Below are 24,576 nucleotides of genomic sequence, written 5' to 3'. Positions count from 1 at the left end.
CAAGCTTGAAGTCCAACAGACGACCTGGCAGGTGCTGCACCTCGTTACTGTGCACTCAGCTCCGAGTTCCCCTCAAAGTGCAGCCCGCCTTATATGTACTGTTGTACACATCAGCAGGAAAAATGGACGATCCAGTGGATGGGTGAACGATTCTGGCGGGTTGGCCTAGTAATGATATGCAGATGTATTACAATGAGGTTCCCGACCTCTCCTGGTGGGAAATGTGGCCCGCCATTGGCGGCCTGAGCGGATGATCGCAAACTGGTTCCAAGGCATTGTGAAACCATATGCGCCATATTGTCCGCTCACGACACCAAACACGCCTGACGCTGGTGGGCATGGAAAATCCCATCCAATTATTTACATCACGCTGGACACAGCGCGCTGTTACTTATAAAGCGACATCATTTAGTATGAAAATGATACCTCAAAGATTTCCCACTCTCCCAGGGAGGCATTTCCACTTTAAGGCTAATTTGTGTCTGACGATCATAATTAGTTTCGAATATTCAACAGCAATAAGAATCGCTGTCAAAAGAATTGCGAGTCTGGAGCTGGGTGCTTTATACTGGGAGTTTGGAAATAAACAAGGGGATTCTACTTATAAAATCGGAACATTTGTTGCACCACCGCAAGAGTAGCCTTTAAGAGGGAAATAACACGAGGGACAATTTCCGCTCTAGCTATTACAGTGGGGCTGGATGCTGATCATGGGATGGAAGAGTTTTGTCAATTGTATTTGTATTTTTGGCATTTTATGGCCAGGGGTTGCTCCCGATCGCCGCTACCAGCCGGACTGGAAGAGTCTGGACAGCAGACCCTTGCCCTCCTGGTACGACGAGAGTAAATTTGGAATTTTCATTCACTGGGGTGTCTTTTCCGTGCCCAGTTTCGGCAGCGAGTGGTTCTGGTGGAACTGGAAAGCTGTGCAGCGACTGGAATATGTAGACTTTATGAAAAAGAACTACCCAGAGGGGTTCACGTACAGCGAGTTCGCCACAGCGTTTACCGCGGAGTTCTTCGATCCGGATCAGTGGGCAGAGGTGATTCAGAAATCCGGAGCCAGGTACAAGATTAAACTTCCAAAACCCAGATAATGTTATGAATGAGTAGTGGCGGAAGTTAATATTTACTGAGTGCTGCTTATGGAGTTGACAGACAACAAAACTAGTCACAATTTTAAAGCAAAAAGAGTGTTTGCCACTCAAATAATCATGGCATCCGACAGTCCGGCAGCAATTTCTTTTCATTGTCCTGGGTATGGTCAATACCAGCAAAGTCATATTTAATGCCTATTTCAGCAGGTCTGCTGAACTCTGGCTGCCGGCATCTCTTTGAGGTTTGATCATGTGAGACTCGCACCACATGACATTTCGCCATGGGACACAGAATCACTTGATACATTTCTGCAAATGTTATTCTGCTATCCGGGTGTGGTTCCCTGTTTACCTTTACTCATTTCATACCACCTTCCTTCCCTGTTCTGGTATTGTATCCTCCTCCCGCAATGTGAAAACTGAAGCAAGCTCCATGAATTATTTACAGATAAAAACAAAAAACTACTGCGGATGCTGGAAATCCAAAACAAAAACAGAATTACCTGGAAAAACTCAGCAGGTTTGGCAGCATCGGCGGAGAAGAAAAGAGTTGACGTTTCGAGTCCTCATGACCCTTCAGCAGAACTGAGTATAGTTAGGAAAGGGGTGAAATATAAGCTGGTTTAAGGTGGGGTGGGGGGGGTGGGTGGGAGAGAAGTTGAGGGGGGTAGTGGTTGTAGGGACAAGCAAGCAGTGAATTCTGTTCTGATGACGCTACCTTCAAAAACAGTTCCTCTGACAAGTCCTCCTTCCTGAACCGAGGTTTTCCACCCACGGTCGTTGACAGGGCCCTCAACCGTGTCCGGCCCATCTCCCGCGCATCCGCCCTCACACCTTCTCCTCCCTCCCAGAAACATGATAGGGTCCCCTTTGTCCTCACTTATCACCCCACCAGCCTCCGCATTCAAAGGATCATCCTCCGCCATTTCCGCCAACTCCAGCATGATGCCACCACCAAACACATCTTCCCTTCACCCCCCCTGGTGGCATTCCGTAGGGATCGTTCCCTCCGGGACACCCTGGTCCACTCCTCCATCACCCCCTACTCCTTAACCCCCACCTATGGCACCTCCCCATGCCCACGCAGAAGATGCAACACCTGCCCCTTCACTTCCTCTCTCCTCACCGTCCAAGGGCCCAAACACTCCTTTCAAGTGAAGCAGCATTTCACTTGCATTTCCCCTAACTTAGTCTACTGCATTCGTTGCTCCCAATGCGGTCTCCTCTACATTGGAGAAACCAAACGCAAACTGGGCTACCGCTTTGCAGAACACCTGCGGTCTGTCCACAAGAAAGACCCAAACCTCCCTGTCACTTGCCATTTTAACACTCCACCCTGCTCTCTTGCCCATATCTGTCCTTGGCTTGCTGCATTGTTCCAGTGAAGCCCAATGCAAACTGGAGGAACAGCACCTCATCTTCCGACTAGGCACTTTTACAGCCTTCCGGGCTGAATATTGAATTCAACAACTTTAGATCTTAAACTCCCTCCCCCCATCCCCACCCCATTTCTTCCCCCTCCCTTTTTTTTTTCAATAATTTATATAGATTTTTCTTTTCCCACCTATTTCCATTATTTTTAAATCTACAACTAATACCTTGTCAGTCTTTCCACCCCACCCCCACTAGAGCTGTACCTTGAGTGTCCTGCCATCCATTCTTAATGAGCACATTTTCTTAGATAATATTACCACCTTCAACACCTCTTTGATCCTTTTGTCTGTGACATCTTTTGATTATCTGCTCCTATCACTGCTTGCTTGTCCCTACAACCACCACCCCCCTCAACTTCTCTCTTCCCCCACCCCCCCACCCCCAACCTTAAACCAGCTTATATTTTACCCCTCTCCTAACTATACTCAGTTCTGCTGAAGGGTCATGAGGACTCGAAACGTCAACTCTTTTCTTCTCCGCCGATGCTGCCAGACCTGCTTTTCCAGGTAATTCTGTTTTTGTTTTCCACGAATTATTTCTTCAGTACATTCGTCAGAGTTGTGTCACAGTGACAGAGTTTAAAAGCTGGAAATTTGATTTAAAACCAGAAAATGTTGAAACCACAGCAGGTCCACCAGTTTCTGAGAACAGAGAAGTTACTCTGGCAGAGATCTGTTAGCACCTTCGATCCCTCATCCCAAAACAAATTGATTCTGTATTCCCTCAAACCTGATCCCAAATGAATCCCTCTGTTCGGGGCTCATTATTAGATGCTGTAATAAAACCTACTGATGATGGTGGGTGTGTGAGATACAGGAAAGTACTTCTAAATGGGTTCCGATATTGTAAATAGGATTACTGCATCTGAATCTGTTTTGGGGTTAAGAGTAGTTTCTTTGTAAGCCACTGCTTTTAACCATTATTTTTATAACAACGTAAGAAACAGGAGCAAGAGGAGGCCATTCAGCCCTTTGAGCCCATTCTGCCATTGAATGAGATCATGGCTGATCTACTTCAACACTATTTACCTGCACTGTCCCTGTGATTGTCATTGATGTTTTTAATATGTATAAATCTATCGATCTCAGTTTTGAACATACTCAATGACTGAACCACCACAGCCCTCTGGGGCAGAGAATTCCAAAAATTCACCACCTTTTGAGTGAAGAAATTTGTCCTCATCTCAGTCCTAAATGACCTGCCCCTTATTCTGAAATGGTATCCCCTAGTTCTATACCCCCAGCCTGGGGAAACATCCTTCCTGCATCAACCCTGTTGAGCCCTGTAAGAATTTTGTGTGTTTGAAAAAGATCACCTCTGATTTTTCTGAGCTCTAGACAATAAAAGCCTAGTCTATTTAATCGTTTTTCATAGAACAATGCCTGCATCCCAGGGATCAGCCTGGTGAATCTTTGTTGCATTCCCTCTATGGTAAATACATCCTTCCTTCGGTAAAGGGACCAAAACTGCACACAGTATTCCAGGTGTGGTCTCACCAAGGCTCTATATAATTGCAGTAATACATTTTGACTCCTATACTCAAATCCTCTTGTAATGAAGGCCATCGTTAAAATATATTGTTAAAACTGAAGTCTGTCCTATTGATGTGTAGAGGATCACCTCTCTTCATGCCTCCCCATGATAGCTAGAATGTTCTGTTTATTTAACGTGTCTGTAATGTTTAGTCAGAAACATTATATATTTGTGACGCAGTCAGAAGATTGATTTTATTCTGCAGTGGATTTTAGGCATTGGCATTGCAGTCTTTCAGGTGAGAATTGACTGCTTTTACATCCCAGTAATAGACTGGTGTTTTCTATGAACATAGTCCCCATATTGCAATTGTTTGCAAATCTACATTCAGTTACCAAAATAGCCTCTAAAATCACATTAAATCTGTTCATTTGCTGCATACTTCCTGCAGATTTGTTGCTGTGTATTGAAAAAACTCCTAACTCCACCATGGATTTCAATGGATTTCAATGCATTAATCTCATTTATAACACCAGACCCCCTTTGGAAGTATTCCAGTCTGTATTTATTAATGTCACTTGTGTGGTCCGAGGGGGGAAAAAAAATTGGTAGAAAGAAAATCTTTTCTAGTACTTGCTAAAAGCTGAACACAAAATCTGAATTGAAGGTCAAACATTAATCTGTACAACAAAAACAAAAAATGCTGGAAAAACTCAGCAGGACTAACAGCATCTGTGGAGAGAAAAAAAAACAGAGTTAACGTTTCGAGTCCTTGTGGCTCTTCTTCAGAGCTAAAGAGAAGTAAAAATGTGATGAAATTTATGCTGTTTAAAGGGAGTGAAAATCTGAAACAAAAACAGAAAATGCTGGAAAAACTCAGCAGGTCTAACAAAGCCAGTATCACTATCATTACCCTTTGACCTTTCATCCATGATATCTCTGGCGATCTCTCCTTTGCCTCCACTGGCCTTCTATCCAGCTTCACCTTTCCCACCCCCCTTATACAGTATAAATTTCATTATATTTTTACTTCTCTTTAGCTCTAAAGAATAGCCGTAAGGACTCAAAACGTTAACTGTTTTTTTTCTCTCCACAGATGCAGTTAGACCTGCTGAGTTTTTCCAGCATTTTCTGTTTTTATTTCGGATTTACAGGATCCGCGGTATTTTGTTTGTATATTAATCTGTGCAACGTAGTTTCCATTTGAACCCTTTGCTTCTCATAGACTGACCTTAGTTTGCAATAATCTATAATATACAGAAGTGTCAGGGACATTGGTGTCGATTCTCAACAGTTTGTGGTTTCTGATTACAGGTATGTGGTTCTGACAACCAAACACCATGAAGGATTCACAAACTGGGGATCACCTGTGTCCTGGAACTGGAACTCAGTTGATACAGGTCCACATCGAGATTTGGTGGGCGACCTTGCAGCTGCAGTTCGAAAAAGGTTTGTGTTTAATTTTATGCATTTGGGGAAATTGCAATGTATTTATAATCACATTGATGCATATTGACAGTGAAAACCCACGCTAAACCCACACAATATGGCAGACTGGTTCTGAAATGTACCATCCTGATACAGGTAAGGGTTTGTTCAATAATACCTTCACAAATGTTTAATACAAAGCTGGAAACTCTCTGGGAATTTGTATCTTGGTATAATGTGCATAGACTTTCCTGTGCAGTGAATCCCTGCAATTATTGAACTGTCTTTGTGATGATATGATTTTGTTTTTATTCTTGTATTTACAGAAATGTCAGATAAAATTAAAGCAATGTCTTACAATCATTACTTTATTATTATTTTATTATTTAACCATCATTTTATTTCTGTGACATTTTCTAAATTCAACAGGAATATCCCCAGACTGATGTTGAGAACTGAAGTGAAACTTGCTGATAAATTTGAAGTTTAGCATTTCCATTTTTCAGCTTTTGAAACTTCAGATGGCAGATACATGCCAAAGCAAATAAATTTCATTAGTTAAGGGAAAGTGGGGAGTGGTATGTTAAGAGAAACCATTAACGTTTAGCTGAGTTTCCTATTCTCAATGAATGAGGATTACTTGCGAGTCTGAGCCATCGAAATGCACTGCTGGGGATAATGGCCTGGGTAAATTTGGAAAGTCCCACAAGCACTCTTAAAAGCCCACTCTCTGACTACTTCATGTACACCTATCCTTCTCAACAGTTACCTCCTTCCTCCATACAGTCTCAGCCAATGCATTTGAGGCATTCATTTCCTCGTTGCTGAATCTTTTGTTGTTCCGCACCTCTACTAGTTACAATCTTGTGGATTCTCAAATGCTCTGTGAACTCCAGGTTTTCTTCATCTAGTGCCTTACTGATCTTGTAAAAAGAATAAGATTGCTCCCGAGGTTATTTATACCCACAATGGTTGTTTCACTATTGATCTTACACTGCTGGGCGTTTTTATTCCCATAATGTGTGAAAGCTTTGAAAAAGAAATGAATTTTGAAATTTAATATATCAAACGTTCTTCTGTTGCAACAGGAATTTGTATTATGGAGTGTATCATTCTCTCCTTGACTGGTTTCATCCTTTCTACTTGTCTGATAAAAAGAACCATTTCAAGACCCAGAAATTTGTTGTGGAAAAATCGTTACCGGAGCTGTACGAATTGGTCATGAGGTAATGAAATATGGCAGTTCTGCAGTATTGTCTGTGAGCTCACCTCATTACTGAAACACAGAGTTTATGCACAGGTGATGGCATTAACTTCAGACTCAATTCAGTTCTCTGCCTTTACTATGTAGACCTGAAAGTATTTCAAACCCTAAAGGTGGCTGGGATCATCAGTTTAAATGGTGTTGCTGGTGGGTGGGAGAGAGAGAGAGAGAGAGAGAGGAACATGTTAGGTATGGGAGAATTTTTCAGCAGAATTCATTTTAAAATGGACAAGAATTATCTGCTCCACCATCTCAATTGAAAGGTCCCCGTGCTGCCCCCAAGTCAGTAAACTTACCTGGAAATTATACAGTGTGGTATTAGTATGGGAAAGCAACAAATTCCTTTCTTTCCAAATGGGTAAAATAGCCCTGCTAAGATAACAGCAGAATCATTTCAGGCACGTGATGTGGTGTTTGCACAATGATATTGCACAGTGTAATTTCCCAGCTGAAAGCTAAGGTGGTATAAATTTTTTGTAATTCCTTTTTGTTAGCTTTTAACACCATTCAGAATAGACCCCAAACAATGCACCAATTTCTCCAGTGTCAGTAATCCTGCTATTAGGAACACAGGAAGCATCTTGTGTTTCAGGAAAAATATAAAAGCTGCATTTAAAGTTGGTTAAATTGCCACCACAGTCAATGATCAGAGGCATTTTTTAAGAAGACTGCATTTGTCAGTGATAAATTGTTTCTGTTCTTTAATAACTAGGAATTTTGTCTCTTCTCCCTCGACAGGTACAAACCAGATGTAATCTGGTCAGATGGAGACTGGGAAGCACCAGGTTCCTACTGGAATTCCACTGAATTTCTGGCCTGGCTTTACAATGATAGCCCCGTCAAGGTACTCATTGTCAATATTTACAAGATCATAACCGAGGTTTATAATTACCTCGCATTTAATTTGTTAATCTATTTGGCTCAGGCTTGTTAAACTGAGTTTATTGTTTTTTACCCTGCGTATTCAGCATCATATCTTTTAAAGATGTCCCATTTCCCTTGTTGAACAACTGCCCTCCCTCCCACCATCCAGCTGCTTTACTTGTTCCCTCATTGCATTGAATTTAGCTGTGTTAAAATGACATATTTGGCTTCTGGTTCTGGGCGTTCCTGTTTGCAGCTCATGTTAAACTTGGCCATTCTGTGGCCAGTGTCTCCCTCCCCACCCTCAGAGCTGGTATAACCTCCACCTTGTATGTTTTGTAGAGTCATAATGGCACATAAGTCAACCATTCAGCCTATTGAGTTGATGCTGGAATTCTGTGTCATTGACAGATACCAGCCTAAGGTGAGCACTGTCTCTTGTGGCTGTCTTGGTGAAGTGGGTTATGAACCGGTTGAGTTTTCCAAAGTTTGTATTAATTTGAGAGAAATGTCCCATTTAAAATAGCATTCTGACTCTAAGTGCCCTTCCTATTTCTTTGGATTGCCTTTATACCCATGTTAACCTGTCAATTACAGCACCCTTTGTGTTAGCTTTGAGTTTTCTCCACATTAGAGATGTTCACTTTGTAGCTTCCTACCTCCAGCAGGATCCATTGCTTTCCCTTTCCAAGTGTCCCTCATATATGGAGACATAAAGTCGCCTTCTTTTTGTCCACTCCATTCTTCCTTTATGTGCTCTGTAATCTCTGAATGGTCTCTATTTCTCCAGGAAGCTATTTTTCATCACATCCCATGGTATGCATACATATTGAAACGATTGCCACCACCCTCCTCCCCCTACTTCCAAATCATATATATTTGTCAAATTCTGTGGCGAGAGAAACCAAGTGAATGTTTCAGGCTGATGATCCTTTGTCAGAACTGGGAATACTGAGAGAGGCAGGGAAACATTTTCTCCTGTCGGTAGGCGGGTTGCGGGGGAGGGGTGGGTGGGGGGAAGTGTGGGAGTGGGCGCTGGTGGCCGGCCTTCCGATTGGCACCGCCGGTTGGAAGGGCACCACCATTTTACATGTGCAAGTCTATTAAGGCCCGCTCAGCGTGACGTCCGCAAGTAAGCGCTATGTGTTCCCTGTGCGGGCGGGGGGCGTTTCCCTCAGCCGGGAGTGTGCTCTTTCGGGTATGTGCACAAAAGAGCACACTGACCTCCCTGAGGCAAAGTGCTGCCTTAGGAAGATTTGCTCCGATTTAGAAGTTGACAGAAAGGTAATAAAAACATTTCCCTGACATGTCCCCTCATGTGACACTCTCACATGAGTTGGGACATGTCCTTCACTTTTATTTAAACATTTGATAAACATTTAAAAGCCATCATGAAACCTCATCCCGCCCGTGGATGAGGTTTCATGCTTTTTCCGAGGCCTGCCTGGGCCCCTGGCCTGCCCACCAACCCCAAGGTTGGATGGGCAGGTCCATCAATCAAGTTAATTAGTTTTTTAATGATAGGTCATTAAAGCCGAATTGGCTGTACGCCCGCCGAACTGAAAGTCTAAATGATGCGGGATGACGTCAGGACGCACGCCTGATGTATCCCCGCGTCATTTGACGTGTCGGCCAACCGGAAAAACCTGCCTGTAATGTAGGGAACGCAATGTAGGGAAAAAAGGGTAGTGAGGGGAGGCAGGACAGAACAAAAGGGAAGGTCTGGGATTGGGTAGAAGGCAGGAGAGATTAAATGACAAAAGGGATGATGGTGCAAGGCCAAGGAGATGGTAATGGAGAAAGTAAAGAAACAAAAAATGCGTCTGGAGGAGGCGTAAGTGGGAGTAGCAGGATGATCACCAAATGCTGCGATCCAGACAAAAAAGATGGGTAGAGGTCATGACCTGAAAGTATTGGACTGAATCCCTCGACCAAGATTATGTAAATAAAAAATATAGACTATCTGGTCATTATCTCACTGCTGTTTTGGGATCTTGCTGTGCATGAATTAGCTGCCATGTTTCCTACACTTAACAGTAACTATGCTTCAGAAGTACTGAGTTGAAAGTAAATTGCTTAGTGACGCCGGAGGGATTTGTAAGGCACTATATAAATATCTGCTCCTTTATTTCTGTTGCTAGGATACTGTGGCAATCAATGACCGCTGGGGATCCGACTGTCGCTGTAAACATGGCGGCTTCTTCAACTGTGCGGACAAATACACCCCGAGCACGTTGCCAAACCACAAATGGGAGAAGTGCACCTCGGTTGACAAAAGGTCATGGGGATATCGTAGAAACATGCATTTGAATGAATTGATGGATTTGCCATCCATTATCACTGTACGTACTCCTGATTAATTAATGGTGAACATTACTAGAATGGTATCACGTTCATTGAATGTGCAATGGAGCTCGGTGTGTGCTTGGCTTGTCAACAAGTGAATCAGAGTTTATCAAATGAGTAGCTGAATCATTCATATCAGGAATGTTCCCAGGTTGTTACCCAGCCTGTGCCGGGATGTTACAGTTGACCTGAATCTTCCTGAATTTGGGAATGGTGTTTTTGATTGTCAACAAGCATCCTATGTTGAAAGTGCATTGGATGTTGGGTACAGCAGTGATGCCTCTATGGTAAATAGCCTGTGCGGGGGATTGACACTGTTCTCTGCAGCGAGGGGCGAGAATCTAGACGGCTGTGTTGCCTGCCTGGTTCCAGGGTTCAGGACATCTGCTCAGGGCTGGAGAGGGAATTGCAGTGGGAGGGGTAGGATCCAGTTGTCGTGGTCCATATAGGTACCAATGACATTGGTACCACAAGGAAAGAGGTCAGTATGAGGAGCTAGGTACCAAATTAAGAAGCAGAACCTCAAAGATAATCTCTGGATCATTAACTGAGCCACGTGCAGATAGGTATAGGGCAAATAAGATTAGAGAGATGAATGCATGGCTCAAAGACTGATGTGGGAGAAGTGGGTTCCAGTTTGTGGGGCACTGGCATCAGTACTGGGGAAAGTGGGGGCTGTACCGTTGGGACGGTTTATACCTGAACCGTGCTGGGATGAGTGTCTTGGCAAATCGCCTAACCAGGGAAGTAGAGAGGGCTTTAAACTAAACAAGAGGGGTGGGGGATCAAGTTTGGGTAGAGGTAGCAATTCAAGGTGTAGAGTCAAGACAGGAGAGCAAAATAGTAATATGAGAAATGAGGGCCAGAGAATGGCAGATAGGGACAAAGAGAAATAAAAACCTAAGAATACATCAACAGTCAAGACTAGATGTTACAAAGGTAACAAAAAGTCAAAGCTGAAGGCTCTGAATCTGCGCGTAGCATTCATAAAGTAAATTAATTGATGGCCCACATTGAAGTAAACAAATAATATCTGATAGCAATTATGGAGATGTGGCTGCAGGACGACAAAGATTGGGTCCTGAATATTGAGGGGTACGTGAGATTCAAGAAGATTAGGAAGATAGGTAAAAGTGGAGGGGTAGCACTGTTAATCAAAGAGGGCATTTGTGCAATAGTTAGAGATGACCTTGGTTCAGGAGGTCAGGCTGTAGAATCGGTTTGGGTGGAGATGAGGAATAGTAGGAGAAATAAGTCACCAGTGGGAATGGTCCACAGGCCCACTAACAGTAGCTACAATGTAGGACAAAGTATTCAAGAAGAAGTATTGCGTGCTTGTGATAAAGGGATGGCAATAATCATGGGTGATATTAATCTACCTATAAACATGAAAAATAAGATTGGCAGTAGTAGCCAGGACGAGGAGTTCTTAGAATGCTTTTGAGATAGTTTCTTAGAGCAGCATGTTCTGGAATCAGCCAGAGAGAAGAGTATATTAGACTTGGTATTTGTAATGTGACAGGATTAATTAATGATCTCAGAGTGAAGGCACCCCTAGGTAACAGCAACTACAATATGATTGAATTTTACATCCAGTTTGAAAGAGAGAAGAATGGGTCTAAGACTAGTATCTTAAACTTAAACTTAAATAAGGGCAACTATGTGGGCATGAAAGCTGAGCTAGCTGAAGTGAACTGGGACGCAAAGGCTAGAGGATAGATCAATAGAGAAGAAGTGGCAGACATTTAAGGGGATTTTTCAGAGTATTCACAATAAGTACATTCCTATTATAAAGAAATATTCTAAGGGGAGGATCCACCATCCGTGGTTAAGTGAAGAGGTTAAGGAAAGCATCAAACTTAAGGAAAAAGTGTACAACTCCACAAAGCTGAGTGGAAGGACAGATGATTGGTCAGAATATAAAAATGGCAGGGAATGACTAAAAGGTTAACCAGGAGAAAGAAATTAGAGTTGAGAGGAAGGTAGCTAGAAATGTAAAAGAGTTTCCACAGGTATTCAAAAAGGAAAAGAGTAAGTAAAGTGAATGTTGGTCCTCTAGAGAGCGACAGTGGGGAGTTAATAGTAGATAATAAGGAAATGGCGGAAGAAATGAACAAATATTTTGCTTCTGTGTTCACTATAGAGGGTACAAAAAACATTCCAGTAGTAGCTGCAAATCAGGAGGTGAAAGTGAGAGAGGAGCTTGGTAAAACTGAAATCACTAGGGAAATGGTACTGAGCAAATTGATGGAGCTGCGGGCTGGCAAGTCTCTGGGTCCTGATGGGCGACATCCTAGGATCTTAAAAGAGGTGGCTAATGAGGTAGTCGATTCGCTGGTGTTAATTTTCTAAAATTCGCTAGATTCTGGAAAGGTACCATCAGACTGGAAAGTAGCAAATATAACCCCTCTATTCATGAAGGGAGGGAGACAGAAAATAGGAACTATAGGCCAGTTAGCTTGACATCTGTCACAGGGAAGTTATTAGAATTGATCATTAAGGAGGTTATAGCTGGGCACTTAGAAGAGCTCATGGCAATCAGGAAGAGTCAGCATAGTTTTGTGAAAGGAAAATTATGTTTAACCAGTTTATTGGAGTTTTTTTGAAGGAATAACATGCGCTGTAGATAAAAGGGAGTCTGTGCTTGGATTTCCAGAAGACATTTGATAAGGTGCCACGTCAAAGGTTATTACGGAAAATAAAAGCACAAAGTGTAGGCAGTAACCTATTGGCATGGATAGAAGTTTGGCTGGCTGGCTGAAAGCAGAGAGAATGCATAAATGGGTCTTTCTCGGATTGGCAGGATGTGACAAGTGGAGTCCCACAGGGGTCTGTGCTGGGACCTTAACTATTTACAATGACTTAGAAGAGGGGAGTGAAGGCATGGTAGCTAAATTTGCTGATGACACAATGACGGGTAGGAGAGTATGTTGTGAAGAGGACATAAGGAGGTTGCAGATGGATATAGATAGGTTGACCTGAGTGGGCAAAGATCTGGCTCATGGAGTTTAACGTAGTAAACTGTGAAGTTGTTCACTTTGACAGGAAGAACAAAAAAGCAGAGTATTACTTAAACAGAATGGCTGCAAAATTCCCGAGGTGTAGAGTGGTCTAGGTGTTCTAGTACATGAGTCACAAAAAGTTAGCATGCAGGAACAGCAAGTAGTTGAGAAGCCTAATGGAATACTTTCCTTTATTATGAGAGGAATTGAACCTAATAGTAAGGATGTTATGCTTCAGTTATACAGGGCATTGGTGGGACCGCACTTCGAATACTGTGTACAGTTTTGGTCTCTTTATTTAAGGAAGGATGTAAATGTGTTGGAAGTGGTTCAGAGGAGGTTTACTAGATTGATACCTGGAATGAGTGGGTTGTCTTTTGAGGAAAGGTTGGACAGACTGGGCTTGTTAACTCTGGAGTTTAGAAGAGTGAGGGATGATTTGATTGAAGTATACAAGATCCTGAACGGACTTGACAAAGTGGACGTGGAAATGAAGTTTCCTCTTGTGGGTGAGTCCAGAACTAGGGGGCACTGTTTTAAAATTAGGGGTCGCCCTTTTAGGATAGAGATAAGGAGAATTTTTTTTATCTCGGAGAACTCTGAACTCTGCCTAAGAAGGCGGTGGAGGCAGAGGTTGATCAGATTCTTGTTAGACAAGGGGATCAAAGGTTGTCGGGAGTAGATGGTAATGTGGAATTCAAAAGACAAGCAGATTAGCCATGACCTTGTTGAATGGCGGAGCAGGCTTGGGAGGTTGAATGCTCGACTCCTGTTCTTATCTCTTATGTTCTTATGATGCTCCATATCACCACTCGCACATAACCATAAGGGTTTTGAAGGTTCCTGACAATCAACTTGAGCAAGGAGCTGACATCTTTAAAGGCAGAGGGGAGAAAATTGATGAGCTGTAATAACCAGCAGCAAAAAGTAAATCTTTATATTTAAAGGGGGATCGTTTTATAGGATAAAGTGTCTGACTAACTATTTATTTTTTATTTAGGGACAGAAAAGAGCTGAAAGAGATGAGTGAGCATTTTTATCACAATGGGGAGAACTTTCCCCCCATCGGGGTGGGGTGGGGGGGTGTTGTGCGGGGGTGGGCAGGGACCCGATCAGCGCCTCCAATCGGGTCCACGCCGCCATTTTACATGGGTGGGCCAATTAAGGTTCCCTGAGTCGGGGCCTGCGCACTTTTGTTTAGTCTAAGTTTTACAAATTTAAATCACAGAATCACAGAGTGCGGAAGAGGCTCTTCGGCCCATTGAGTCTGCACCGACATATGAGAAACACCTGACCTACCCACCTAATCCCATTTACCAGCATTTGGCCCATAGCCTTGAATGTTATAACGTGCGAAGTGCTCATCCAGGTACTTTTTAAAGGATGTGAGACAACCCGCCTTCACCACCCTCCCAGGCAGTGCATTCCAGACCATCGCCACCCTCTGGGTAAAAATGTTTTTCCTCACATCCCCCCTAAACCTCCTGCCCCTCACCTTGAACTTATGTTCCCTTGTGACTGCCCCTTCAACTAAGGGGAACAGCTGCTCCCTATCCAGCCTGTCCATGCCCCTCATAATCTTGTACACCTCGATCAGGTCGCCCCCTCAGTCTTCTCTGCTCCAACGAAAACAACCCAAGTCTATCCAACCTCTCTTCATAACTTAAATGTTTCATCCCAGGCAACATCCTGGTGAATCTCCTCTGCATCCCCTCCAGTGCAATCACATCCTTCCTATAATGTGGTGACCAGAACTGCACACTCCAGCTGTGGCCTCACCAAGGTTCTATACAACTCCAATATGACCTCCCTCCTGTTATAATCTGTGCCTCGATTGAGAAAGGCAAGTGTCCCATATGACTTTTTCACCACCCCATTACCATGCCCCTTTGCCTTCAGAGATCTATGGACACACACACACAAAGGTCCCTTTGTTCCTCAGAACTTCCTAGTGGCATGCCGTTCATTGAATACTTCTTGACAAATTACTCCTTCCAAAGTGTATCACCTCACACTTTTCAGGGTTAAATTCCATCTGCTACTTATCTGCCCATTTGAACATCCCGTCTATATCTTCCTGTAGCCCAAGACACTCAACCTTAATATTAACCACCCGGCCAGGCTTTGTGTCATCCGTACATTTACTAATCCTACCCCCCCTCCACATAGTCATCTATGTCGTTTATATAAATGACAAATAATAGGGGACCGAGCACAGATCCCTGTGGTACGCCACTGGACACTGGCTTCCAGTCACTAAAACTTCTGTCATCACCCTCTGTCTCCTACAACTAAGCTAATTTTGAATCCACCTTATCAAATTATCCTGTATCCCATGTGCATTTGCCTTCTTTATAAGTCTCCCATGTGGGACGTTGTCAAAGGCTTTGCTGAAATCCATATAGACTACATCAATTGCACTACCCTCATCGACACACCTGGTCACCTCCTCAAAAAATTCAATCAAATTTGTTTGGCATGACCTCCTTCTGTCAAAGCCATGCTGACTAACCCTGATGAAACCCTGCCTCTCCAAGTGGAGATAGATACTCTCCTTCAGAATTTTTTCCGATAGTTTCTCTACCACTGACGTGAGACTTACTGGCCTGTAGTTCCCTGGCTTATCTCTACAATCCTTCTTAAATAGCAGAACCACATTAGCTGTTCTCTAGTCCTCTGGCACTTCCCCCATGGCCAGAGAGGAATTAAAAATTTGGGTCAGAGCCCCTGCGATCTCCTCCGTTGCTTCCCTCAGCAGTCTGGGACATAAGTCATCCGGACCTGGAGATTTGTCCACTTTTAAACCTGCCAACACCTCCAATACCTTGTCACTTCCTATATCAATTTGCTTAAGAAGCTTGCAGCCTCTCTCCTCGAGTTCAATGTCTTCATCCTCATTCTCTTGGGTGAAGACGGATGTGAAGTATTCATTCAACACTCTAGCAATGTCCTCTGGCTCCACCCATAGAATTCCCCCTTAGTCCCTTATGGGCCTTACTCTAAAGGAAAGAAAAAAATTTTAGACATGTCCCCTCATGTGACAGTGTCACATGAACTGGGACATATCAATGAACATTAATGAAAACATTTATTTAATTTATAAACCCTTCATGAAACCTCATCCCGCCCATGGATGAGGTTCCATGAAAAATACGAAGGTCGCCTGGGCTCTTCACCTGCCTGCCAACCTTAAGGTTGGAAGGGCAGATCAGTTTATTAGTTTAATTGATATTTAAATGGCCAAATAGGCCTTTGACAGTTCGGCGAACATGCAGCTGACTTTGCTGTGGGCCCGCTGAACTGAAAATCTAAATGACGCCCGCCCGACGTCACCGTGCGTCATTTTACCCCTAGCAAGCGGGCGACGCCTCTGCTCGCCAACCCAAAAATTATGGCCTATGTGTTTTGACATGATTTATACCAATGTTTATAGAGTTTGCAAATGAATGGAAGAATGTTTGCCATATTTTTTTTGTCAATGTTAAGCATAAGAAATTAGGGCTACTTAGCAGGAACTGAAATGATGTTGACAATGGAAACACAGTAAATTCTCTGAATGTGTTGGGTGCTATAGAACTGTCAACAAAGTGTGTGCCATTACTGTTATGAGGCCAAGGATTAAAACAGGAACAGGATAATGTGGACAATAGCTCTATCTTGCTAACTTTTCTTTCTCTGACAGAACTTGCTGGACACAGTGTCTTATGGAGGCAACTTGCTACTTAATATTGGTCCGACCAAAGAAGGCACTATCCCTGTCATTTTCCAAGAAAGGCTGGAGGGCGTGGGACAATGGCTAACTGTTAATGGTGAAGCAATATATGCATCAAAACCATGGCGAGTTCAGAAGGAGAACTCTACAAACATTTGGTAAAGTCTATCAGGGTTAAATATAGCACAGCTGTTTCTCTTTCCCTTACTTTATTGCCCAATTCTTCATAGATACCTTCACTTGCACTTCATGCTTAAAGACAAAGCGAGAAATGGAAAAAAACTTGCATTTCTTTGATACAGCTGAATACAGAGAGGGCCATGGACAAAGAGTAGATACAAAGCAGAAGGGAAGAAAGAGAAAAAGAGAAGCTGGGGATGGGAAAGAGGTGACAGTTCAGAGGGTCAGATGCACAGTAATTGAAGGAGCAGTCATCAATGGTGCAGTGGAAAGTGTGGGGAACAAGGAGGATTTCAGAGGTGAGAAGGGATGTAGGGTGAGATGTAGAGATGGAAGGATTTGAACAAAGAACAAGAATCATGTGAAATGAAGGGATATTAATGTCTATAATGTTATTGGAAACTTTTTTTAAATCGACCTTACTGATATCTGTGTCTGTGTGTGTTTCTTAATTGGATTAAAGTCAGCTGGTCTAGAGGCTTTGATGTATAGAAAGAAGTAGGTTTGAAATGGTAATTAGATAAACATGGGGATGTTTAGAAACAGGTGTCAAGGGGCAATCTGCATTTTTAAATAAACCATTCTAAAGAATGGGTGAAATCTTGCACCTAGCTAGAAGACACCAAGCAATGTGGTTTTTTTTTTCAGCTCACTAATAAAATTGGTGGAATGAAAGGATGTTATTGTTAGAAGAGGTAAAATTAAAAACCTAGTGATACAATGGAAAATTTACATCCAAAGAGAAAGATATATATAAAGGAGAAAGGAGATTGTGGGTAAGCAGAGACATTTTAAGATCCACCAAGTATGAGAAGCCTCCAGCCTGTAAGCCTCAAGCTGCTGTTTGCAAGGACCCAGAGCTGAAAGAAACTCATTTTGAGTGTGACTGTCCAGGGTGTGCTTTGCCAGGTGTCTGTTTAATTCTATGAGATTTATTGTTGCCTTACTGGGGGGTGTAACCGAGAATCAGATTAATTAGGGGATTTTTGCAGTTATTATGTTAGCAATTTTGTGGACATACATGCGCTTACAATTTTCCTTGTATTAATAAATATTTAATTTAGTTTTATAAAGCCCTCTTGAGACTCAGTGGTCTTATCACTACTGAATTCAAAGCCTGCATCTCACAATGTACAAATTGCAAAAATGGGTTATGACAGTTGTTTCAAGTTTCCCTCTGGGATTTGAACAGCTCAGCCTTTACCATTGGCTGTGTCATAATACATGGTTAACAAAAGTATAAAAACACTTTCACAAAGTAACCTTTGTGGATTGACATTAGTGTTTCTATAGCACCATATTGATCTGTTCCTGCTTAACATCTGTCATAGGGAAAATGTTAGAAGGTATTATCAGACTTTATAACAGGGCAGTTGGATAAATTCAAGGTAATCAGGCAAAGTCGACATGGTTTTGTGAAAGGGAAATCATGTTTAACTAATTTATTGGAGTTGTTTGAAGACGTAACAGGTGCTATGGATAAAGGGCATCTGGTGGATGTACTGTACTTAGATTTGCAGAAGGCACTTGATAAGGTTATTGTGGAAAATAAAAGTTCATGGTGTAGGGGGTAACATATTGGCAGATAGAAGATTGGCTAGCTAACAGGAAACACAAATGGGTGTAACTTTCTGGTTGGCAGGATGTGACCAGTGGTATGCCGCAGGGATCAGTGCTGGGGCCTCAGCACTTTACAATGTATACAAAGGATTTGGATGAAGGGACCGATGGTATATTTGCTAAATTTGATGACACAAAGAAAAGTAGGAAAGTATGTTGTGAAGAGGACATAAGGAGGCTGCAAAAGGATATAGATAAGTTAGAGGAGTGGGCAAAGATCTGGTAAATGGAGTATAATGTAGGAAAATGTGAGGAGGTTTTGACAGGATGAATAAAAAAGAAGCATATTCTCTAAGTTATTGCAGAGTTCTGAGATGCAGAAGGAGCTGGGTGTCCTAGTGCATGAATCACAAAAGGTTAGTATGCAGGTGCAGCAAGTACTTAGCAAAGCTAATAGAACGTTATCATTTATTGCGAGAGGAATTGAATACAAGAGCAGGGGAGTTATCCTTCAGTTATACAGGGCGTTGGTGAGACCACATCGGGTGTACTATGTACAGTATTGGTCTTCTTATTTAAGGAAAGATGTAAATGCATTGGAAGCAGTTCAGAGAAGATTTACTTGACTAATAGCTGGAATGAGTGGGTTGTCTTATGAGGAAAGGTTGGACAGGCTTCGCCTATATCCGCTGGAGTTTAAAAGAGTAAGAGGCGACGTGAAATAATATAAAACCCTGAGGGGACATGACAGGATGGATATGGAGAGGATGTTTCCTCTTGTGGGGGAATCTAGAACAAGGAGCCACTATTTCAAAATAAGGGGTTGCCCATTTATGACAGAAATGAGGAAAATGTTTTCTTTCAAAGCATTGTGAGACTTTGGAATTGTCTTCCTCAAAAAGGTGATTGAGGCAGAGTCTTTGATTATCTTTAAGGCAGAAGTAGATAGGTTCTTGATAAGCAAGGGGGCGATAGGTTATCGGGTAGGTAGGAATGTGAAGTTAAGGTTAAAATTAGGTCAGGAAGTTAAGGTTAAAATTAGGTCAGCCATGATCTTATTGAATGGTGGAGCAGTCTCGAGATGCCGAGTGGCCTACTCCTGCTCCTAATTCATATGTTCGTATGCTCTCCAATGTCAATATCAAAATTCAGTTGTTATACTGGGGTTAGTATAGCATTTGAATATCAATCTTAGGTCTTTGCTGGTCTTGTAGCCTTTCACACCAGGCAGTGTAGTTACCGACAGCCATCAAGAGAGCTCACATGCAGCTTTTCATACAAGTGCTGGATGTGTAGCAGCAGATTCTGTGATGCTGCTTCTTTCCCAACAATCATTACTTTTGAAGGAAATTTTTCAAAAGTGATTCCCGCCATAGGTCTACAAAACTAAAGCTAAAGATCTATGGCTTATGATCTGAGTGTTGATGATGTCCCTAGGACAGTGTCAAATTCTGCAGTTATTGCACTTGTGTGCAATTGATGAAGATCAGTTTTGTGGAAGTGATGTCACGTCTGTGGATTTCCTAGGACCCGCTTGGAACTGTGGTATCGAATTTCAGGTGTACCTTTGCACAATTTCAACACTCATGTTCCCTGTGAGACTTTGTCACCGAATATCTGAAAAACAGAATTTTTGAGTTCAGTAATGCCTGGAGCTTGGAGATAGAAACGTTCAGTGTTGACGTATGATGTATATGTAAAGCCTGAATCTAGTACAAGTTATGCTAAATAATAAAGTTATTGTAGTGTTTTCAAGGGAAAAACAAAAACAAAGTTATGAAATAAGAAAGTTCACTAGTGGACTGTGTAATCAAATAATCAAGCAGGTCACGATTATTGTAAAAATATTAATGTATTGCAACTTTGCTGCTTTTTTTTGTCTCATTTCCCGCAAGCCTCTGCTTTGAATTCAGTGCTTACCTTTGTGATGTGTCTTTGCCCCTAGGTACACTAGTAAGGGATCCTCAGTTTATGCCGTGTTCACAAAGTGGCCCACTGATAATGTCCTGAAACTGGAATCTCCAAAGAGCTCATCGAGCACCAAAGTAAGTGCTTAGGATTTGTTTCCTTTGGTGACTGTGTTTCTTAGCCTTTACCTGACCTAGAATTGCAAGAGGAGCTGGACAACAGACTTATCCATGATGACTGTTAATCCCATGGACCAGCAGACAGTGAAATTCCATAGTTGATTTTGCCTCTGGTAGTTATCAAGAAAGTTGCCAAATATGCAAAGGTGTTACCTGGGTTCTGCAATTATTGTCCTAAGATTGGATAGAAAAAAAAGCTGAGTTGTCTGATATTCCTTCCTTTATCTTTCTTTGTCTGTTTCGTTTTGTCTTGTTTAATCCGTTATTTGTGCTTTTTATACGCTGTACTTATCCTCTCTATTCCTTTGTCTCACTTTCACATTTTGATCTTTAGCCATGTTCCTCTCTTGCCACTGGAAACACACCTTACTCTCACATTCTACCTTCCACAATCTTGATATCGTCCAAAACACTTCTGACCTAACTCGCACCAATTTCCGTTCACCCACCTCCCTCTGTGCTCACTGATCTGCATTGGCTCCCGGTTAAGCAACACCACAAGTTCAAAATTCCCTTGTTTTCAAATTTATCTATCTCCTTCCACCCCGTAGCTCTCTTGAGACATCTGCACTCCTCTAATTCTGGCCTTTTGAATATCCCCACTATTAATCTCTCCATCATTGGTAGCCATGCCTTCAGCTGGCAGGACCCTAAGCTCTGGAGTTCGCTACCTAATCTCCTCTTCCACCCTTTCCTCCTTTAAGACAATCCTTAAAACCTAACTCTTTGACCAAGCTTTAGATTATCTACGCTAATACCCTTATGTGGCTCAGTGTGAGATTTTGCTTTATGAAGCTCCTGTGGAACATCTTGGGACCTTTTATGATATATAAATGCCAGTTGATGTTGTTTCCAGTTATCTCCTGTTTTGTTGATTCTTTTAAGTATTGAATGCCTTTTGGAATTTGTGCATTTTTTAATAACTGATATAATAATTTTTATTTTACTGTAGGAATTTTTTATCATAGTTCTACCTTCTCTTGTGATACTCAGATACTCCAGCCTGAAATCTCCCTCATACTCCTTTTCCACTCAGATATCTCTTTCTCTTCTGCGCCCCCACACCCGCACATCCCATCTTTGACTGGTATCAAAAATCGCAAAGTAATGATTTAGTCATTCTGCCACCTCGTTGTCCTCAGTGACTCTCCACCCTCAACCCCCTGCTGCTGTTGACTGATCCAATATTTCTCTTTGACATTCTCTTCCTTCTGAGTTACTTAAAGAACACTGCTATTGTCTGTTATATTTCCTTCTATATTCATTTAATGGATCCTGTTTTACATCTTTCAACAGTTTCTTGGTACTTCGTTAGCTTGAATTTTGCAGTTGTTTTGCCTTGTTACTTCCTATTCCTTCCCAGGATATTTCAGAATTATATATGCCCTTTATATCTCCTGATGCCTTCCATGACATCCCTTTTCATTCACATTGGTTTAGCTTTCTTGTTGCTACATATAAAGAAATCAGATATTATGTTCATTGGGATCTAAATGGTCTCCCACTTAAACTTGTTTTATTGGCATATCCTTATTAGCCAGGAGCCAATTCAGTGTCCCTTTTCCATAAGATTTGTGAAATACATTACCCTGTACATACTGATCCCAAATCCCAATCTATGTCAGGAAGATTAAAATCTATTATGATCACAATTGAGGCCATGTTACTAATCTTTATAACCTCTCTAGACTGTACATTCATCTCCATGTTATTCATTATTCCTGCCACTGACTTGTTTCCCTTTTCTACTTTCTAGATCCACCTAAGAAGATTCTGTGCTAATCCCCAATTCTTTCCTCTCAGTAATCTTCAACTAGTTGTTTGGTAGTTGAGAACTTGAGTATTGTTAAAAAACGAGACATGCTTTGAAATTTTTTGTTTTTGACTCTTCAGGACACTTTGCAAGAATATCAATATAGGGGGAAGACAAGTTATATTGTATGTGAAGAGAGTGCTGATTGGTTGGCAACTGGACTCTGATTGAGGGGGTGCTGAACAGTGTAGATAGGGAGAAGCTGTTCCCCCTCGGATCAAGAACGAGAGGGCACAGATTTAAAGTGATTTGCAAAAGAAGCAAATGTGATGTGAGAAAAACCTTTTTCACACAAGAAGTGGTTCGGGTCCAGAATGCACTCCCTGGAAGCGTGGTGGAGGCAGGTTCAATCGAGGCGTTCAAGACGGCATTAGATGATTATTTGAATAGAAACAATGTGCAGGGGCACGAGGAAGAGGTAGGGCAATGGCACTAGGTCATAATGGTCAGTTGGAGAGCTGGTGCAGACGTGATGGGCCGAATGGCTTCCTCCTATGCCATTAAAATTCTGTGGTACATGTGTTGCCATATTGGTATTCTTGAGGTGTCCTGAAGAGTATAAGATGAAAAGCTTCGACATGTTTCTTTTTTCAGCAGTACTCAGTAACCTTCCTTGATAAACTGTGTCATCTTGTAGATCTTCGTTTCTTTTCTAATCTCCCTAAAGCAAGCGTAAGCCAGCCTGTGTGTCAACTGCGGCTCAGTTGGTGGCACACTTGCCTTTGAATCACAAGGTTTCAGGCTCAAGTCCCACTCTGAGGCCTTGAGCACAAAAATCAAGCTGACACTCCAGGCCAATACTGAGGGAGCATCAGCATCATCATCGGAAATGCTGTCTTTTGGATGAGATGTTAAACCAAAGCCCCATCTGCCTGCTTGCAGACCTAAGTGGTCTCAAGGCATGGTTTTGATGGGGAGTTGTCCAGTATTTGTACCTCAACCAACATCACAAAAAAAACAGATTATCTGTTTATTATCAGATTTGTATTTGCTGCTGCGCATAAATTAGCTGCTGTTTCCTACATTACAGGTGCAACAACATCTTAAAAAGTATTTCATTGGCTGTAAAGCACATTGAGATGTCCAACAGTAATGCTAAGCACTATCTATATGCGAGTCTTTTTTTTCTATTTGTTCCCTTTCATCCTCTCTAGCCAGGTTTCAGAAATTCTACTAGTTCCCTATTTATCTCCACTTCGAACCCATCCAATTTTTCTCATGCTCAGGAAAGCTTGCAGTTTTGAAATGTAATCACTGCAGATGAATGAGATTTGATAGATCTGCTCATGGAACAGATTCCCAATTCAGATAGTTAATGCTGGACAAGATAACCGTTCTCAAAAGTTACAAGTATCTCCATATATCTGGCTATAAATTAGTCAAAAGTCAAAAAGATGAATCTGGATAGAGACAAAATGCTGCATGAAATTTGAAGATTTCATCAACCATCTTCATCAACCACCATAATGTGACTGTTGAGGAATAATGAGCACAGGTTCGAATGAATATTGCAAGTCCTGGAGTTACTTGTGGGAAATAGAGTTGGTGGGGGGGGGGTTACTTATAAAAGCTTCCTCAGGAAATTAAATAGTTGTGTAGACTCTGTGGTGAAATGGATTGTATTTGGTTTGGGGAAGAAACAAGCTTGATGTGTTAATTGTCCTTTTGCTACATATCATTGTGTTCTGTCTCCAGGTGACAATGCTGGGAATCCCCGAGCCTCTGAAATGGAAGAGTTCTCCTGGACAGGGCATCCTTGTCTTCCTGTCCTCTATTTCTCTGTTTACTCTCCCATCGCAAAATGGTTGGACATTGAAGCTCGAAGGAGTTTCATAATCAGGAGAAGCAGCTCGGTCCTTTGAAGTAGCTCTTGGCTTGAAAATGATTTTTAGCGACTTTGCACCTATTTGACAAAGCGATTGCTTTAAAATTTGTAATATAAATCAGTATGTTTCAATTTTTATAAATCAGAGTGATTTTTATTTTTTGATAACTTAATCAGAAATTCGATTTGGCAGTGCCAAGTGGATGGATAAAAATGATGGTGATAGGGTTATTGTGCAGATCACAGCTTATGTCACCCATTGCAAGGCTTAGTGGCGGAACTTGACTCTGTTTTGGGGGTACCTTTTGGCTTTCCGGAGCTCCTTTTTTCAATCTCGCTAACTCCTTTATTATGTGATGCAGTCATGTAGAAACATTACCTTCTGCATTTGTGTTGATTTTTAAAAAGATTTCCTTCTTTACATGGATAAGGTAGCACAAATACCAAAGGCTGTATGTTATTAAAGCTTTTAACTTGGAATCTATAAATAA

At 42.0% G+C, this 24,576-nt stretch overlaps 1 protein-coding gene across 1 annotated transcript; it reads left to right on the top strand.

Annotated features, from left to right (window-relative positions):
* The first annotated feature begins 687 nt into the window (after positions 1-687).
* Positions 688-24,576, top strand: LOC144695925 (tissue alpha-L-fucosidase-like). The gene is made up of 8 exons (XM_078567014.1): positions 688-1,066; positions 5,319-5,453; positions 6,521-6,658; positions 7,435-7,540; positions 9,702-9,902; positions 16,591-16,778; positions 20,306-20,405; positions 23,956-24,576. Exons 1-8 carry the CDS (start codon positions 702-704, stop codon positions 24,094-24,096), a joined length of 1,374 nt encoding a protein of 457 aa, XP_078423140.1. The 5' UTR covers positions 688-701; the 3' UTR covers positions 24,097-24,576.

The sequence above is a fragment of the Cetorhinus maximus genome, chromosome 21 (genome assembly GCF_964194155.1).
Source record: "Cetorhinus maximus chromosome 21, sCetMax3.hap1.1, whole genome shotgun sequence".
Classification (NCBI taxonomy): Eukaryota; Metazoa; Chordata; class Chondrichthyes; order Lamniformes; family Cetorhinidae; genus Cetorhinus; species Cetorhinus maximus.
Note: the sequence above shows the minus strand (reverse complement) of the source record. Positions and strands in the feature narration are given on the sequence as shown.

Bases quoted from the DNA above. Each gene is read 5' to 3' on its own strand.
- LOC144695925 (XM_078567014.1), top strand. From the start codon at position 702: ATGCTGATCATGGGATGGAAGAGTTTTGTCAATTGTATTTGTATTTTT. The intron at 7,541-9,701 runs GTACTCATTGTC...TTCTGTTGCTAG, and splicing joins ACAATGATAGCCCCGTCAAG to GATACTGTGGCAATCAATGA. The intron at 20,406-23,955 runs GTAAGTGCTTAG...TTCTGTCTCCAG, and splicing joins AGAGCTCATCGAGCACCAAA to GTGACAATGCTGGGAATCCC.